The sequence below is a fragment of the Lycorma delicatula genome, chromosome 3 (assembly GCF_047948215.1).
Source record: "Lycorma delicatula isolate Av1 chromosome 3, ASM4794821v1, whole genome shotgun sequence".
NCBI lineage: Eukaryota > Metazoa > Arthropoda > Insecta > Hemiptera > Fulgoridae > Lycorma > Lycorma delicatula.
Window position 1 is genome coordinate 120,135,576 of NC_134457.1, and position 16,997 is coordinate 120,152,572.

General features: G+C 28.2%; 1 protein-coding gene across 6 annotated transcripts; it reads right to left on the reverse strand.

The window, feature by feature from the left end:
* Positions 1-1,061: 1,061 nt before the first annotated feature.
* IntS14 (integrator complex subunit 14) lies at positions 1,062-16,994 on the reverse strand. Of its 6 annotated transcripts, none has more exons than XM_075360485.1 (8): positions 16,857-16,994; positions 16,169-16,332; positions 15,637-15,807; positions 7,504-7,821; positions 4,483-4,731; positions 3,008-3,188; positions 2,362-2,516; positions 1,062-1,351 (listed from the first exon to the last, which is right to left on the reverse strand). In XM_075360485.1, exons 2-8 carry the CDS (start codon positions 16,325-16,327, stop codon positions 1,127-1,129), a joined length of 1,458 nt encoding a protein of 485 aa, XP_075216600.1. In that variant the 5' UTR covers positions 16,328-16,332; positions 16,857-16,994; the 3' UTR covers positions 1,062-1,126. The 6 variants fall into 6 exon arrangements, with proteins under 6 accessions (XP_075216600.1, XP_075216597.1, XP_075216599.1 ...); XM_075360482.1 differs by lacking the exon at positions 16,857-16,994 and adding an exon at positions 16,609-16,759; XM_075360484.1 differs by lacking the exon at positions 16,857-16,994 and adding an exon at positions 16,594-16,742.
* Positions 16,995-16,997: the final 3 nt, after the last annotated feature.

The following is a 16,997-nucleotide window of genomic DNA, read 5'->3' on the forward strand; positions in this document are numbered from 1 at the left end:
GTGCAACATAAGCTCTGCTACACAACGGTAACAAATATCCTTCAATACCAATCGCTTATGATATTAATTTGAAAGAGACATATGATGAGATAAAAGACGTTCGTGAAAAAATAAATTATAAAAAACATAGCTGGAACATATGTGGTGATTTGAAAGTTACAGCTATTTTATTAGGCTATACTAAGTACATGTGTTTTCTTTGCGAATGGGAAAGTCGGGCTTGGGATAAGCATTATGTTACCAAAAAGTAGAAGACAACTTAACTCCAAATGGGAAAAATATTATTCATGAGCCCTTAGTTGAACCAAAAAAAATATTTTTACCCCCTCTCCATATCAAGCTGGGACTAATGAAAAATTTTGTAAAAAGCAATGCAAAAGAATACGTCCTGTATTTTTGTACATCAGGCAGAAATTTCTATATTACTCCAATTGTCTTTCTAATCAGTTGCTATGTTTTTTCAACCCATCAGTTCAATAAAATCTGCAGTTGTTAGTACACCTTTGATAATATCAAGAGATAGCAGGCTTCCCTTCATTTTATATAAATCTGATTTATAAATTTTTATATTGGAATAAATGTAAAAATAACAAATTTGTAACAATGACAGCTGCTAATAAATAATTTAATGATAATTACAAAAAAGAAAATTGTTTTATTCCTAAAGTGTTAGCAACAGTAAATAATTACACAAAAACATCGTAAGCAGTTGAACTATAAGCATTATTCATAATAATGATTGTGCATTATAGATTAACTGTCTCTTGTACCACATTACTTTGTGTGTGACCAACTCCATGTGCATTGTTTTCTTTTTTCTAGTAAATCTATTTATGAAGATAATATAAATACAGGAATATCTGAAAGCAAGACAATCTCTAAAAATATCAGAGTTTAATGTTAAGAATTCTCTTTCATCCTTATTTTACATGGTGAAGGTATGTAAAACGTTTTCTAATTTAACTCTTCATGAACCCAACATAAAAATCAGTTTAAATAAAAATTTCCTGTTTTAAATTTATTTTAAAAAAAGGAAATACTGCTGATAATAAAGTAAGAAACAGTTTCCTCAGCTGTTTATTAACAAAAGCAATACAGATACGAACAACTAATACTAAGTTCAATATTAATCACCATCAGTAAATTTTGTTCTCATTGGCAAAACATTATACTTTGGATCTCTGCTATACGGTTTACGTAATACTCCAGCAGCATGCGTTAACTGTAAAGCACAATCTGGATGAGCTCCTCCAGGAAGAAGTGTACATTCTCTTTCTAATATAGCTGCTAAACCATCAAGCAGTGACATAAATCCAAGAGAAATAGCAGCTCTTCTGACCCTGTTTAACTCCTGAAATCATAATTTTTAAAGAATATAAATTTTTCTGCAGTATACTAACCCCCCTTACCCTGTTTAACTCCTGAAATCATAATTTTTAAAGAATATAAATTTTTCTGCAGTATACTAACCCCCTTTTACCAGTCTTTGACAAAATATTCCAACTTAGCCAATGTGCACGATTAGGGCCTTTGTTGGAATATTGTGACATCAATTTTTTGTCTGGTTTTAATTCATTCTCTGTCACATAATATTCCATTGTTTTACGTAGTTATTTTTTTTGTTTTTTTAGTACTATTCTGCAATAATAGATAATGCTAGTTGTTAGTTTTAACACAGTGTAAAGTAAGGGATTTTCATGTGTATTTGATCATAATCAGTTGACCTGGCTGTAATGGCAGGTTGTTTATTTACAATATTTTGTGTAGTCTGACTGTGAGCACTATATTTCTTATCATATGAAATTCTATAAATATTTCAGTATATAAGTGTATAATATAAAAATATTCTCTATATACATGTGACTAAAATTCTGCAAATATTGCATATGTTTGTGTATATATAATAAAATATGTTTGCATGCAATACAATTGTTTTTAAATTATATATTAGGTCATTTATTAGTCAAAGTACATACATTAAACCAAGAAAAAAAGAATAGAACAAGATATCATTCATTTCTGTAAACAAAAAAAAACTAGTAAGGGGTTAAAAAGTGGTGAATGAAATGGATATAACATGTACATAAGATATGGGACTAAAACCTAGTTCTCAGATAAGTCAGTAATCAAACTATGAGCACTCAATCCTGATTAAAAGCAAATTAATACAATACTTCAATTTGTTCACTAGGTTTGAAATAAAATTGCTCTCTAACGTGTTTACAAATTCTTAGCTAGGGGAGAATCATAATGTTTAAAAATAAAATATAGCTGATAAATACCTAAGATGAGGAACTTGAATGAACAGTCTACTTTCATAGAAACTTCTATATCAAGGGACTAGTTTTAATATAATAATACCTTATAAAAGTGTTGTGTTTTATCAGGTAACTTTCTGGCATGCCTAAGTATTTTCTGAATATCTGACTGTAATCCAGCTTGACGTATCCATACAACACAGTTCTGTGAATAACTACGTTTTTCTGCCGGGCGAACAGGAAAAGCCTCTTCAGGATCTGAAACATCAGTAGCTATATTAAAGTTAAATTTTTAAAATTATATTTTGAAAATCATTTAAACTAAGTTTCAGAACAAAGAATAAATAAATATAAGAATAGGAACTGGACAAGACAATAAACTCAGTTTGATGATGTTAAAAGATTTAGAATGTCTCAGGTTGTAAAATCTTAGATAAATGGCAGTAGCTGATAGCAATTTTAATTAATTAGTTACCATTGTACCAAGTTAAACAATGATGAGTGCAACTATTTTTTTATTTGCTGTAGGGCAACTAGTCAGGAGAAGAATGTCAGAAGTACATTAAGGCTGCAACTGTTTCACAGATACCTGCATCCTCGGCACACATACACAAGGTCCAATATCTATATTATTGAATAAGAATGTTAAAGATTAGAGGACATTAACATTTGATTACAGTAGTTAATAAATTATAGCAGTCAGTGCTTAATAAATACATAAATAAAATATGTTCACAAATAAAACTTACTTGGATGTTCAGGATCTTCTGGTACACCAAGGTAATTGAAATTTCCAAGCCATGAAACAGAATTTACACTAGGCTCTAATAATGTCAACATCAAATTAGATTTCTTCTTGGAATCTGCCCATGAATAAAGAACTCCATACCAGTTTTTTCCTACTTGACACATTGCAGCCATATTTTCAACCTGAAACCAGAGGTCTGATTTGTTATTTCTAGATAACATATTTACTATAATAATTGTTCCATTTATTAATCAATCAACCTAAATAATTTATTTTCACACTAAGGAGAGATTATAATAAATAGAAAAAGTTACAGATATCTCATTAAAGTTAATGTACTTTCACTATAATGAGAAAAAGATTAGCATTTTACTTTTCAAGCTTAAGAATTAATTCTTTAAATAATCAAAATCCAAAAATATTTGTATTTATAATATTTAAAATATTTCTAAATAATATTTTATTAATATAAATGTTAAAACATTAAAAATACCTATATCACCATTATATCCTAATATTCCTGTTATCAGTTTCAGACTACAATCATCTTTGTTATTTTATATATATATATATTTTGCTTTACTATAAATGTTAAAAAGTACACTTGTAAACATAAAATACTTTCTTGGTGCAGACGTACTCCATGCTCACTGAATTATGTGTTTATATATATTCTAATGAAAGAAATTAACAAGTTTTTAATCGTAATAATATATGCTCATTGAATCTATTGTGCATTATATATAAAGCACAATAGATTCAATGAGCATGGAATTTGTCAGCACTAAGAAATTATATTATGTTTAAAAGTGAATTTTAGCATAAAAAAAATAGAAAAACCAAGATGATCACCTGTTTAACTCGTCTATTACAGTCTGATGCGACTTAACCCAATTATAATTACTAAAATCTAGAAATTTTATAGGTGATATAGACTCACCTAATATTTATAATTATAAATTTGACTGGGTTCGAATCCAGGTCAGGCATGACATTTTCACACACTACTCGTCATTCATCTCATCCTCTGAAGCAATACCTAACGATGGTCCCGTTATAACCAAGTTTAAACACCCAAATCACTAAAACAAGTTATCTTACTTATATAAATTTAAATATAAACTGAATGTTATGCATATAATATATTAATTTTCTTATTGTTTGACCCATTCATATAAAACAATATTGTAACTACGATCTCTGGCAAAAATGTCTAAAGCAGTCCAGTACTTCTTTTCTTCTCTTAATTAGTAAATCTGAAGAACCCTCATGATTAATATAAAATTTAGTACGGAAAAAATCATATTACAGTAATAATTCATACATACAAAGTTGAACATTTATCTTTACTTTGATCACAATAGTCTTTCATGACTTAGCTATTCAAACAAAACTTACACAATTAAAGTATTTCAGAAACTTCCAATCTAAATAAAATAATTAAAGCTTTATTAACTCAACACACAATCAAATTACCTTCAAGGAACCATGTAGGAGTACGCAGAATGAAGGAGTTTTACCTTCATCATGAGTTTCATCATCAGAATCTATTTCCATTTTTATAGCAGGCTGAGGTGGTGGTTGAGCACCAGGATGTGGTAAAACAAGATGCCTTGATACTGCAGCTGGACTACCGACATGCACTAATTCAATAAAACCACATATCTCTAGTACTCCAGATAAACTGTACGTTTCACAAACAAAGTCGGAGACCTTTGTGTATGGCTGTGTAGAATAAATGATTAATTAATATAAAAGAACTAAAACAACTGAAAGAAACTTAGATAACCTTAATCTAAAAACATTTGTATCAGCTAGTTGGCTCAATAAAAAACTTTCACATATATTGTGCAGTCCATATTTTACGCATGGTACGAAGGTTGTCCAGAAAAAAAAACAGTTTTTATTTCAATTTTAATATATGCATCATAATCTACATTTTTAAGCTATTTTTCCACATAATCACCTCCTATCTTCAAGCATTTGCCAAATCTTGGCATCATTTTTCATATTGTCAAAGAAGTTGCTGCCAGTCCATTAAACCACACACGAATAGCTGTCTTGATGTCATCAACACTTTGATAGTGGTTCCTGCCAAGAAACTTACTTCAATGTAAACAGGTGGAAATCACCAAAATATTTAAGTAGTTAATAAGTTTTTTTGCGGATGTGGACCTGCATTGTCATGAAGTAAACACATTCCACGAGTCAAAAGACACACCAGCAATTTTTAATTGCAAATTTTCTGAATAAAAGTCAGCATTAATTGTATTTCCACAAGGCATAAGCTAACATTGTAAGCTCTGTGGTAATCCCAAACAATTATGGCCATCACTTTATGTTTTGAAAGTGTTGTTTGAATTTTTTGGCTTTGAAGTCAATCAAGAATGGTGCCACTGAAGTGATTGGTGTTTATTCTTATATTGTGTAGTGCAAAACCCATATTTCATCACCACTGATCTAGCACTTCATCGCCAACTTTATGGTGCTGCTCTAATTATGACAAAACAGCAGACATGCATTTTTTATGATTGTTTGTAAACATTCTTGGGATGCACCAGGTACAAATTTTACGGTAATTTAGGTGAACATTCACAATTTCATGCAAGCTGCTTCTCTTTAATCTGCTCTTTCAGTAATGACAGTAGTGTGTCCTGAGTGTTGCTTGTCATGAACAAATGTTCTCCTTGCCATAAATAAATGAAGCCATTTTCCTTCATTCATTATATTGTCACCTTGCACAGCAGTAATGTAACAATGAATTTCCAAAGGACAAACATGTGCATTTAAAAAATATATGACCTGTCAGCAGGATTTTGAATTTTTTATTCATTGTAACATGCAAAATCACTCCATGTCAGTACAGTGTTAGCAGAACAATAACTGAGACCATCTGGTCTTGACCCAATGTTGTGAGTGAAGCGATGTGCAAACGATTCTTACTTTCTGAATGATCATAGTATATACAAGTGATCTACTCAGATTAAATTCAGCTATCGGACAATATTTTCATCTCATTAATTTATTAATTATAGTTAATGGCTCCAAGCATTAGGTAGAGTTCAGCAACACAACACCATTAAAGTTTTAATTGTATTATTTTTCATGGGAATTAATTTTATACAATACATACATAGTTATTGCAGCTGTTCAATTTTTTTTTTTTTTATTATTATTAAAGAATAATATAGAGTTAAGAAGGTGTTCAACTAATCACTGTTCAAAATGTAATAACTATCAAACCTTCAGTAAAGCTTTTTCCAATTTCACCTAAGAAATGATGTTACCTAAAACCTCTTTTTACTGTTAATTACTATTTTTTTCATTATAAAAATAGCAAATAAAGAGAATGATTTAAACATTACTAAAAAGTCATTTGGAATCCCAACCTACTTTAAATTCTTTGAAGAAATAATGGTCAGGATATAAATTTTTTAAATAATAAAGTTATTATAAAAGTAATATTTCTAAAATACTACCTAAAGTACAAAAAAAGGTCTGTTTTTAATTTAAGTAAATAAGTAAATCTAATGAGAAAAAATTTCAAAGCAACTTTATTCAGTGACCCACATATCCTTATAAATTTAAAAGAAAATGTTTCTGTAATAAGTATCAATAAATAAAACATACAAGTTTTATTTTAATTATTTTTTAAACTGAATACAGGATTTGCCAAATTTAAAAATAGATCAATAAACATGTTTATTAGAATGAAATATGTGACATATTTTATTCCATTTGTACTTTTATAGAATCTCTCTCAATAAAAAAACAATTTAATATTACCTAACACAAAAGTTTAAATTTATTCAAATAAAAAAATTTGATATATTAAAATTCATCCACATTAAACAATTCAATGACCTCCTGACACATGATAAATTCCTGCTACCAGAGTTCTTGCCAGTAACTTTGCAATCCCTGGCCCCCAGAATATGTATTAAAATCTTTTCCTTAACATTATCAATGGTAAAATGTAACAGATTCAATCCTTTTATAAATATAAAAAATAAAAATATTATTTTTATTGAACAAAATGATTTTAGGGGAATGATGACTTTACCCCTAAAATTCACCTCAAATATAGCGGTTCAGAAGTTAATAAATGAGAAATTCATAATTTCATTTCCATTTAAATTCAAAAAAAAAAAATTTTAAACTTCTGATATTACAACTTCTTTACAAAATTTTATATTTTTAAAACATCATACTTTTCTTACAGAATATTCTAGTTTGCAATTCATTTTTTTGTAAATTAAATTGTGCAACAGACAAAAACAATCAAACGTAAAATAATTGCTGATACTACATTATTAAAATTGTTAACAACAGAACTGATTAAAATATATAACAAAACATTTATTATACAATTTGGTTAGGTTTAAAATTTAAACAACTATAAATTCCAACTGTCATAGAAAAGAACATAACAAAATTTATTTGAAATCAGCTGCAGATCTTCAACTATAATATAATAAATGAATCAGAGTAACTAACCACAGGTGCTGGAGATAAAATCACTTTACAGTCTAAATTCCCACATTTTAAGGTACCAGAAAATGAAGTATAATTCTCTTCTGCTAATTTATGAAAAACATTCTGTATAGAAGTGACTGTCAATGGATTTTCTGGTATAATTACTGAACCTTCACCACCAGCAAGTTCAATTAAATAATGCAAAGTTGTTAGTGGCGAATCAGGAGGTGCAAGTGCAACAACTAACAATTTGCCAGGGAATGAAAATGGCAATGGAGAATTTGACTGTGAGAAAGTTATTACTTCATCATTCACACTTCCATCTGTAATTAAAATAACCTGCAAAACAGTAACATAATAAATAATCTGTTTACCAAATTTAAAATGTTAATTTATTTTTTTTTACCGAAGGTAAATATTAATATAAGTGAACTATCTAAATAGAATAACAAAACTTGTTGCAAAAATATCTTTCAGTCATTCAACTATCTTTATTCCCATTAAAAACCTACATTATTGTTAGCAATCTCAAGTATTTCTGAACTATTTTCTACTTTTTTTAACTTTTTGTTTGTTAACAAAAATTACAAATGGTGAAATAAGAAAATTGCCAACAATGATGGTAACGCAGTTTTAAAGGAGATTTTTAAAGTTATTATTAATTAACTTTATTATTATTGTTAAGTCTAATGGAAGAGGATAATGGAGATTTTTAAGTTAATTAATACTAACTTGTGAAGCTATTCTTTTATTAATATTTAGACTAGCTCACTGGACCAGTCTAATGGTTGTTTAACTAGCAAATCAGTCGTTTAACAGTTGATTTTCAATCAAATGCTCTGAAGTTCAAAAACTAGTAAAGGTTAGTGCTTTTATTAGAATTCTAAACAGTAGATACTGGTGGTGTACTATGGTCATTGGGGTTCAATTAACATATCATGCTCATCACAATGTACACTTTAGAAAAAAAAATTAATGAGAATTTTTTAAATAATGATACCTTATTCCTCAACAGAGTATGTTAATGATGCCTGTTACAAATTTACAAACACAAAATTTGTATACTATTAAGGAGTTTCTGATCTTTTTATTACAGGTTCCACTAATAATAGTGCCTTTACTCTAAGGTTACAAATACACAGTAATGCCAGGGAGAAGAAGTCAATAATCAACTCAGAGCGGCAGAGATAATTTTAAAAGCGAGTCATTTAATATTTATTAATTTTAAAGAAAATGTAATAATAGATTCTAACAAAAAAAATATATGATGTTTATAAATTTTAATTCAAACATAAATAATAAATACCCATAGTTAACGCGACTATTTTATATGGTATAATTCATTTATACAGTAAAATATTTAAGTAGGTAAAATATGACTACCAACAAGGATTTCAAATTTTGTTGGCTGTACCTCATTTCATTTTGAGATGAAGGTTTATTATACTCAAATTAACTGTTTTACATAGGTATCCCATGAAGAAACTGAGAAACTTTCAGAACATTTTCTACGGCTGAAAATAACACTTTGTTTTCAAGTAACGGCTTAGTGGAAGATTTCGCTTCTAAGCGCTACTGTGATTTCTGGGATCCAAATTATAGAGTAAAGTTGTTAAATGATTAATAAATGTGGAAGATTTAGTAACAAAACTTGTAGAGAATTTAATTCTGAAAAATTAATTTAATTCAGCCAAAACTTTTAAAAATCAGTTTTTTATTGAAGCAAACAGAAAATTGTATTCTTCCTTCTGTATCTTATAAACATTTTTAAAAACACTATTGAAAATAATTTCAAAAGAAATATGAAATTTATAAAACAATATTTTAGCTGGAAAAATTTTACACAGGTTAAAAAAATTTACTGAATATTTACATACATAAAAAATTAAATTGAAATGTATGTTACCTAAGAAGTATTTTTTTTAAAATCTATTATATATGTTGGCAATACCCAGTTGGTCGACAATGAAAATTGTATACTTCGTTTGATCTGGAAATGTAATGTTATATTGTAGTGTAAAAATGTAATTTCTATTTTCTAATGAGGAATATGCCAATATAATTTTTGTTTATGGATTTTGTAATGGAAATTCTGAAGCAGCTTGATGTGATTATCAGGAGAGATTTCTTAGAAGGCGGATTCCAAATACAAAAACCTTTTCTTCCATGTATCAGTATTTATGAACAAAAGGGTCATTCAATGTTAAATGTCAAATAAATTATCGCTAATGATGAACATCATGTGATTCAGCATAGCTATGAATTTCATAGCACACTGGTTTGTCAAAAAAACAGTGTGGCGCATCCTAGGAAAGAAAATCTTTATCCTTTCTGCCTGCAGAAAGGTTAAAATTTGCAGCCAATATTTTATCCCAGCAATTAAACTTCTGTCATTGGCTTCTAGACAATGCTGATAAGGTAAATTCAATTTTATTTAATGATAAAGTCACATTTACAAGAAACAGAGTCTTCAATTCTAAAAATAGTAATTTATGGAGCGAAGACAATCCACATGGTACTGTGAAAATTAGTTTCCAACACAAATTTCACATTAATGTTTGGTATGGCATTATTTATGACAAAATTCTGGAACCATTTGTTTTCAATAAAAACCTTACGGGAGATCCATAAATTCACTTCTTGAAAAACAATTTGCTGGCTCTTTTGGAGGCTGTAACTTTACAAACTACATTGCTAATGATTTCTCAGCACAATAATGCAAAACTAAATTTTTCAGTAGTAGCTAGAAATCACTTGAATGCTAATTTCATAAACTGGATTGGACATGATGGAGCAATCAACTTGACACCACGATCACCTGACTTAACACCACTAGATTACTTTGAGGCCATATGAAAACAAGTATACCAACAAAAAGTTAATACTAAAGAAAAGTTACTCATTAAAATATGAAATGCTACTGAATTTATATGAAACGATCCTGAGATACCATCAAAAGTAATTTATATCAGGCAGACTGCTGTGTATATTGTGAAGAAGGGAATTTCAAACAATTACTGTAACTGAGGTTTGTTATTCTGTTAACATTTATTATTTCATGTATTATTTATTTTAAGAATAATCTTTATTAGATACAGAATAACACGATTTTCTTTCTATTTTTTGTCTGTTTTGCTTCAATAAAAACCAATTTTTTATTGGCTATATTTACATTAATTTTCTGAGAATTAAATTCTCTACAAGTTGTTACAAAATCTTTCACATTTATTAGTCATTTAACAAAGCTTTTGTATTACAAATCTAAAAAAAAACTTATGTTTTGACACTGAATTTTGTGTTTTACATCAGAAATCTTAAAAACTACTGAAGTTACAGTTCTAAGATTTGTTTTATCCTATTTCCCAGCTTAAATTACATAAGAAACCACCAACTACTGCTTAATCTGGATCCAAAAAATTACAGTAGGGTTTATTATTAGAAGAGCTGAAATCTTTTGCTACCCATAACTCGAAAACAAAGGGTTTTTTACTTAGGTTTATATATATACTTTTTTCATGTCCCCGAAAGTTTCTTTGTGGAACACCTGTATAAGAGATTTTTTAGAAGTGATCAAATGCTATTTCTTTTATTATTTTTTGAATGACACAAACAGTACTTCAAACAACTTTTCTTTGAGCTTTTTTTTTCTTTTGAATAAGGAAGGCTTAACAATGAACAAACATGAATTGTGAAACAAGTTTTGTTAATCTACAACATAGCACTTTAAATTGCAAACTATACATTAGTGAAATCTTTTTTACATGAAAAGTTTCATGAAATAGATAGCGTTCTATCTTTTTGTTTCAGTTTTATATGTTTTCACACAGTTGTTCATATGAAATGAAGCTTCACCTCATATTATAATGCTAACTTGACAACAAGTGATGAGAATGAAAGAAAGACACTCACTATATGATCCTTCATAGTTTGGTAAAGTTAACAAATTTGGTAAGAATAAATGATTTGAATTTGCATTATACTGTGTATGATTATACTAGGCCCAGCCAATGTACGAGCTTGTGATGTCATGAGCAGACTGCGTATTATTACTCGACCTGAAAACATCAACTCCGCTTATCAAATCACAGTAATAATTATTGTATTTACATTTACTAATTATAAACAACATGTAATTAATTTTTTATAACCTTTATTTGTACTAAATTATTAATTTTTTATAATAAACAAAAGGTTAACTTGAATTTTCTTCATGCATCTAATTCTAGCAAGTTCACCATCCTGGCTAAACGAATCACTGTCACTTTCATTTTCACTTTCATTTTCACTTTCAGTATCACAGTCTATACGTATAATACAACGTTCTGTCACTTCATCTATCAGTGGTTCCACTTTTCATACTCTTTTTCAATATTTTTTTACTTTTTCACAACAGGGTTTCCAGTCATCTTCATTTATTGAATTAATTTTCTCTGTAGTTTTATTTTTCAACATTTGTGAAAGAATATGACTCGCCACATGTCTTTTTATGGCTGACCATACCATCTTGAACAGATTCAAATCAGGATGGTACAGTGGGAGTCCAAGAACACGATGCCAATGTTTTTTTTCAAAAGTTCATCCAACTGATATTTTTGCACTTTACTTTTATGTAACTTTAGTAATTCATATTAACAGTTATATAACTGTGGTTTCAGCATTTTTGAACTATACAGAATATGAATTTTCTCCAGCCATATTTTACTTCTGAAGTTAGAATTTGGCGCTTTATCAATACCTGTATTGTGATAAGGAGCATTATCAACAACTACCACTGACATTGGTAAAAGATTTGGTATCAATTTTTAATGCACCCATTTTATGAAAGTGTCTGTATTCATGTTGTAATGGCAGTCACTACTTTTTGAACTGCCTTTCCAAATTAGTAATGCATTCAGAATAAAACTGATTTCTCCTCCACCATGAATTACTATTAAACAGCCACTGTTATTAATCAGCACATGAAGTCCCCTAACAATACTATCAGACTATGACCATGTTGAACAATGCAAACTTAAAATGTACATTTCATCCATATAAACAATTATAGCATTGCTTTGTCTGTACTTAGCCATTGCCTGCAAATATTCAATTCTCTTCAACCTGATATCGGATTTCTCAATTAAAAGTTCTGTTATTTTCAATTTTACACCATTTTGAAACCTAAGTCTCAAAATAACAGCTGAAGTTGATGCACTGCCTTTAAAATCAGTAGATGACTGAAGTTCTTGCTTTATTTTTTTTTAAAGTAGGTAATTCATTCTTATTTGAATGAAATTCATAACTGTTCATTTAACTACACCTAAATCAAAACTGTGCAGTCTACTGACAGGTTTTGAACACCGTTTATACTTTTTCAGCATGCTAAAAGAACACGATTAGGATGTTGATTGAAGAATCATGTCTTTTTTCTCTGATGAGTTTTTGAACCTGTGTTCTTAATATCCCACAAGCAGCAGCAATTTTTTCTTCGCATTTTTGAATGCCAATTATATGTTTGCTATCAGTTAATTTACCTACTTTTAGAGCTTCTTTTTCCATAAAATTATAAACATTATTGATAATTTCACATGCAGGACTCCTTTCTTTTTCCTGTTTAGCCTCCGGTAACTACCGTTTACATAATTCTTCAGAGGATGAATGAGGATGATATGTATGAGTGTAAATGAAGTGTTAGTCTTGTACGTTCTCAGTTCGACCATTCCTGAGATGTGTGGTTAATTGAAACCCAACCACCAAAGAACACCAGCATCCACGATCTAGTATTCAAATCCATGTAAAAATATCTGGCTTTACTGGGACTTGAACGCTGTAACTCTCGACTTCCAAATCAGCTGATTAGGAAAGATGCGTTAACCACTAGACCAACCCGGTGGGTTACATGCAGGACTCCTAACTTTTTTTTCTTAACTACAGATTTAAATTCTGCCATAACAAACTGCACTAACACATGAACAAAAAAAAATATATTACAAAAAATGTTTGAAAAACAATGAGTAATTATAAAATAATATGATTGCACAAAAACACTATCCACACACCTTCACTGAACACTTTATAAATTAGACTAAAGTTTATTTCTTTATACACACATAGTGTACTACGAATGACGGATCTAAATATAATCATGACAAAACACATAATTTGTAACTGCATGTATAAATTTTTATAGCCTGTACAAAATAACAATCAGAGCATTAGTCATTGGTTAAGGAATTTTTATTATTTACAAGACTGAGTTATTAACTCAAGTGAAAAGAATTGAACACAAAGTAACATAAATTTATTGTTTGTAAGTCGAAATATGATATATAAACAATAATTACGCGCAAAAATAATGTTTTGGAAAACAATAATGTAATAAAATGTCAGCATGCGACGTCACGCTCGTAGATTCGCTGGGGCAACAATACAATTTGACATTTAGAATTGCATGTTACAATTCTATATACATTTACATTTATCTTAATTAACATAAGCAATTTTCCTACATATAATATCAATAATTTTAGATTACACTTGTTTATATCGGTAACTACTATGTCTTCAATATATTGTAAAAATACTTCTGACATTACAAAAGATGAACCTATCGTTAAGCATTCTTATAAACAGTAATTACCATAAAATAACTTTAATTTGTATATACTGTAGTTTTAATAATGATATTACTTCATCAATGACTGATGATGTATTATTTTCACTAAATACTTTTTTTACTATATTTATAGCATATTTCTGATATCATAGGATACTAAAATGTCGTAATGATTTTTTTACATTTTTTTTTTTAATTTTTACTAATTCAGTATTATTTTTAATAGTGAATATATTCAAGATTTAATTTTATTTTTAAAAATTACAAAGAAATTTAACAGTTCTCTAACAAGAAACATCACATAATTTATTAAAGGTCAAATAGGTACCTTTAAGATTTTATAAAAGTCCAGAGATTGTGGAATTTGATGGATTGTTATTTTTACAAATCTTTTATTATTATTAGTTTTATTATTTAAAAATGAATTAATCTTATCTATACAGTTACTTTTATTTATAATCACTAGAAAAATTCATTTATTTTTACTGTTATTTCATTATCATTAATTTTTATTTAAATTATTTTTATAATTTTCTGTCTTAAGTTTTGTAAGAATTTTTTTATTCCTAAAGCAACATTTTATTTTTATCATATTTTGTTCACTTAGGATAACATTTTGTAAATTGTTCATGTCTGTGATATTTCTTTTAATCCTTTTTTATTTATTTGGATGTTCTAAATTAAAACGTAATATACATATATTTAGCCATGTAAAAGTGCACAACTATTTTACTTTAAGGAAGATGTCAAAAAGTTAGGATAAAACTAGTCAACAGCAAACAAAATAATTTATGTAATAAGTTAAGTGTTATTAATTTATTATTTATAAATATTCAGAACTCAACTATAGTACAAATAATTTAAATAAATCACTTCCACCAATTATGATAGCAGTAGAAACCAACCTACAAACCTTCACAGTGATCAAGTATTGGAAAAAGTCCTAAACCGTCTCACAAATTTTATGTTAGTTTTAATAAAATCAATTTTTTATTATTTCACTAAATTTTTAAATGTCTGTAATAGCAATTACAGTTAGTTCATATAATTTCTTATTTTATTTTTTTTTTCAATTTCTCAATCAAAGTTTTACTTTTTAAACCATGAGGAGTATATAGCATAATATTTATGAAAGGAAGATCTTTTAACATGAAGTAGGAATCCAAGAATGAGAACAGGTTAACTTTCATGTACATATAATAAACTAACAATAATACAACAGTTAAATAAATTTAAAAAAAATAAAATAACAAATCACAAAAACTTGAACAATATAATTATATGAACACATGATGGGAAATTGACAGTTAAGGTTGAAAAGGATCATTGATGACAACTGGCATCTCTAGCTTCTAGAAAAAATAAAATCAACCACATCCCTGGTATTGAATGTATTAATTAACATCAACAACACAAATCATTATCAAAATTATTTATATATGTATATAAATATATCAGAGTACAACCCCATACTATTATTTTCATTACTTAAATAGTATCATATATTTACATTTTCTTTAACAGATAAGAAACCATGATCATGTAAGGCTAGGAAATACCTGACACGGAGTAGCACTTCCCCATTCCCCCAGAACAAGACTATTAATATACTGAAGAACTGGTTCCAAGCAAGATTTATCTTGTTCTTCTAACTGACTTATTTTAGACTTTAACAGATCAAAATCACGAGTAAAAGGTGATATTACTTCATATATAGATGAAAATGTGACCTGAAAAAAACAACAAAATTAATGTTGATACATGACACATGCTTCCAGATTAGATTTTGAAATGTTATGTCTCTTTATACTTGAAAGAAGACTTTCACTAAAAAGGAAATGGAATTGAGTGGAAATCTGGATACCTCTCCCAGAGATTTTCATATATATATATATATATATATATATATATATATATATATAATTTTTTTTTTTTTTAACTTATGAAAAATAAATTTATTCTAGGCATCATTTCAAAGGATTGATATATTTTGAACAGAGTTTTATTGAAATCCATTGAAAATTTATAATAAACAATGTGGCCAAAAAATAATATATTTCACTAAAATAAATAAATTAAGATAAAACTTACCAATGCTACAAATTCTAATTTTGAATACAATGAGAAATAATCAAGAAGGTTATTAATTCCTTGCACTGCAAGCTGTAAACGAGTCATTGTTTCTCCATCAGGTGAAGTTATTGGTCTTGCCATTGACAGAGAGACATCTAATACTACAACTGTAGGCATTTTTACTGCAACAAGATCATTAGAGGCAACAATAAATAGGTTTTGTTTTTTTTATTATAAAATAATGGTTTAATTAACTGCAAAAAACTTTACTACAATAGAACATTACTGTTAACAGATTTAAACTTTACGAATAAAAACTAGAATTCTGGGCACGAAACAAAGACTTCCGTTGAGTTTAACTGGTTAAAATATAATTAACAAATAGTGTAACATAAATGGCAATCAGAAACTAACCTAATATTAAATATACAAAAATAATTTACTTATCTACTTCGTACTGTAATTTTTTGGCAAACTAAATAAACTCTTTTATTGTTATACGTTACAATAAACTCTCTAACAGAAAAACATAGTTACAAATTAAGTACCGAATAGACAAATTACCACAATCCAAAGTAAACAAAATAAATTGACATCTAATAATCGATTTCGATATCTCGTATTTATCTGGAATTTGTCGTTCTTCGCATCATTCGTGGAGGAATGAGAGTTTGAAATTGTATTTTTTAATTGGATAAATTATTACCTATATGACTGTAGTTAATAACTATACAGTCGTAAAGTTAATTACTCGACAGCTAGCTGTCGAAATAGCTGAATAAAAGTAAAAACATCTCTTCACACAGATGTTGAAAACTCATCCATAAATGATTATGTTGTTATGCGA

Coding starts and splice junctions, on each gene's coding strand:
- IntS14 (XM_075360485.1), bottom strand. CDS start 16,327: ATGCCTACAGTTGTAGTATTAGATGTCTCTCTGTCAATGGCAAGACCA. Junction 7,822..15,636: donor GAAGTGCTACTCCGTGTCAG/GTATTTCCTAGC, acceptor ACTGTTTTGCAG/GTTATTTTAATTACAGATGG. Junction 2,517..3,007: donor AGAAGATCCTGAACATCCAA/GTAAGTTTTATT, acceptor CTGATGTTTCAG/ATCCTGAAGAGGCTTTTCCT.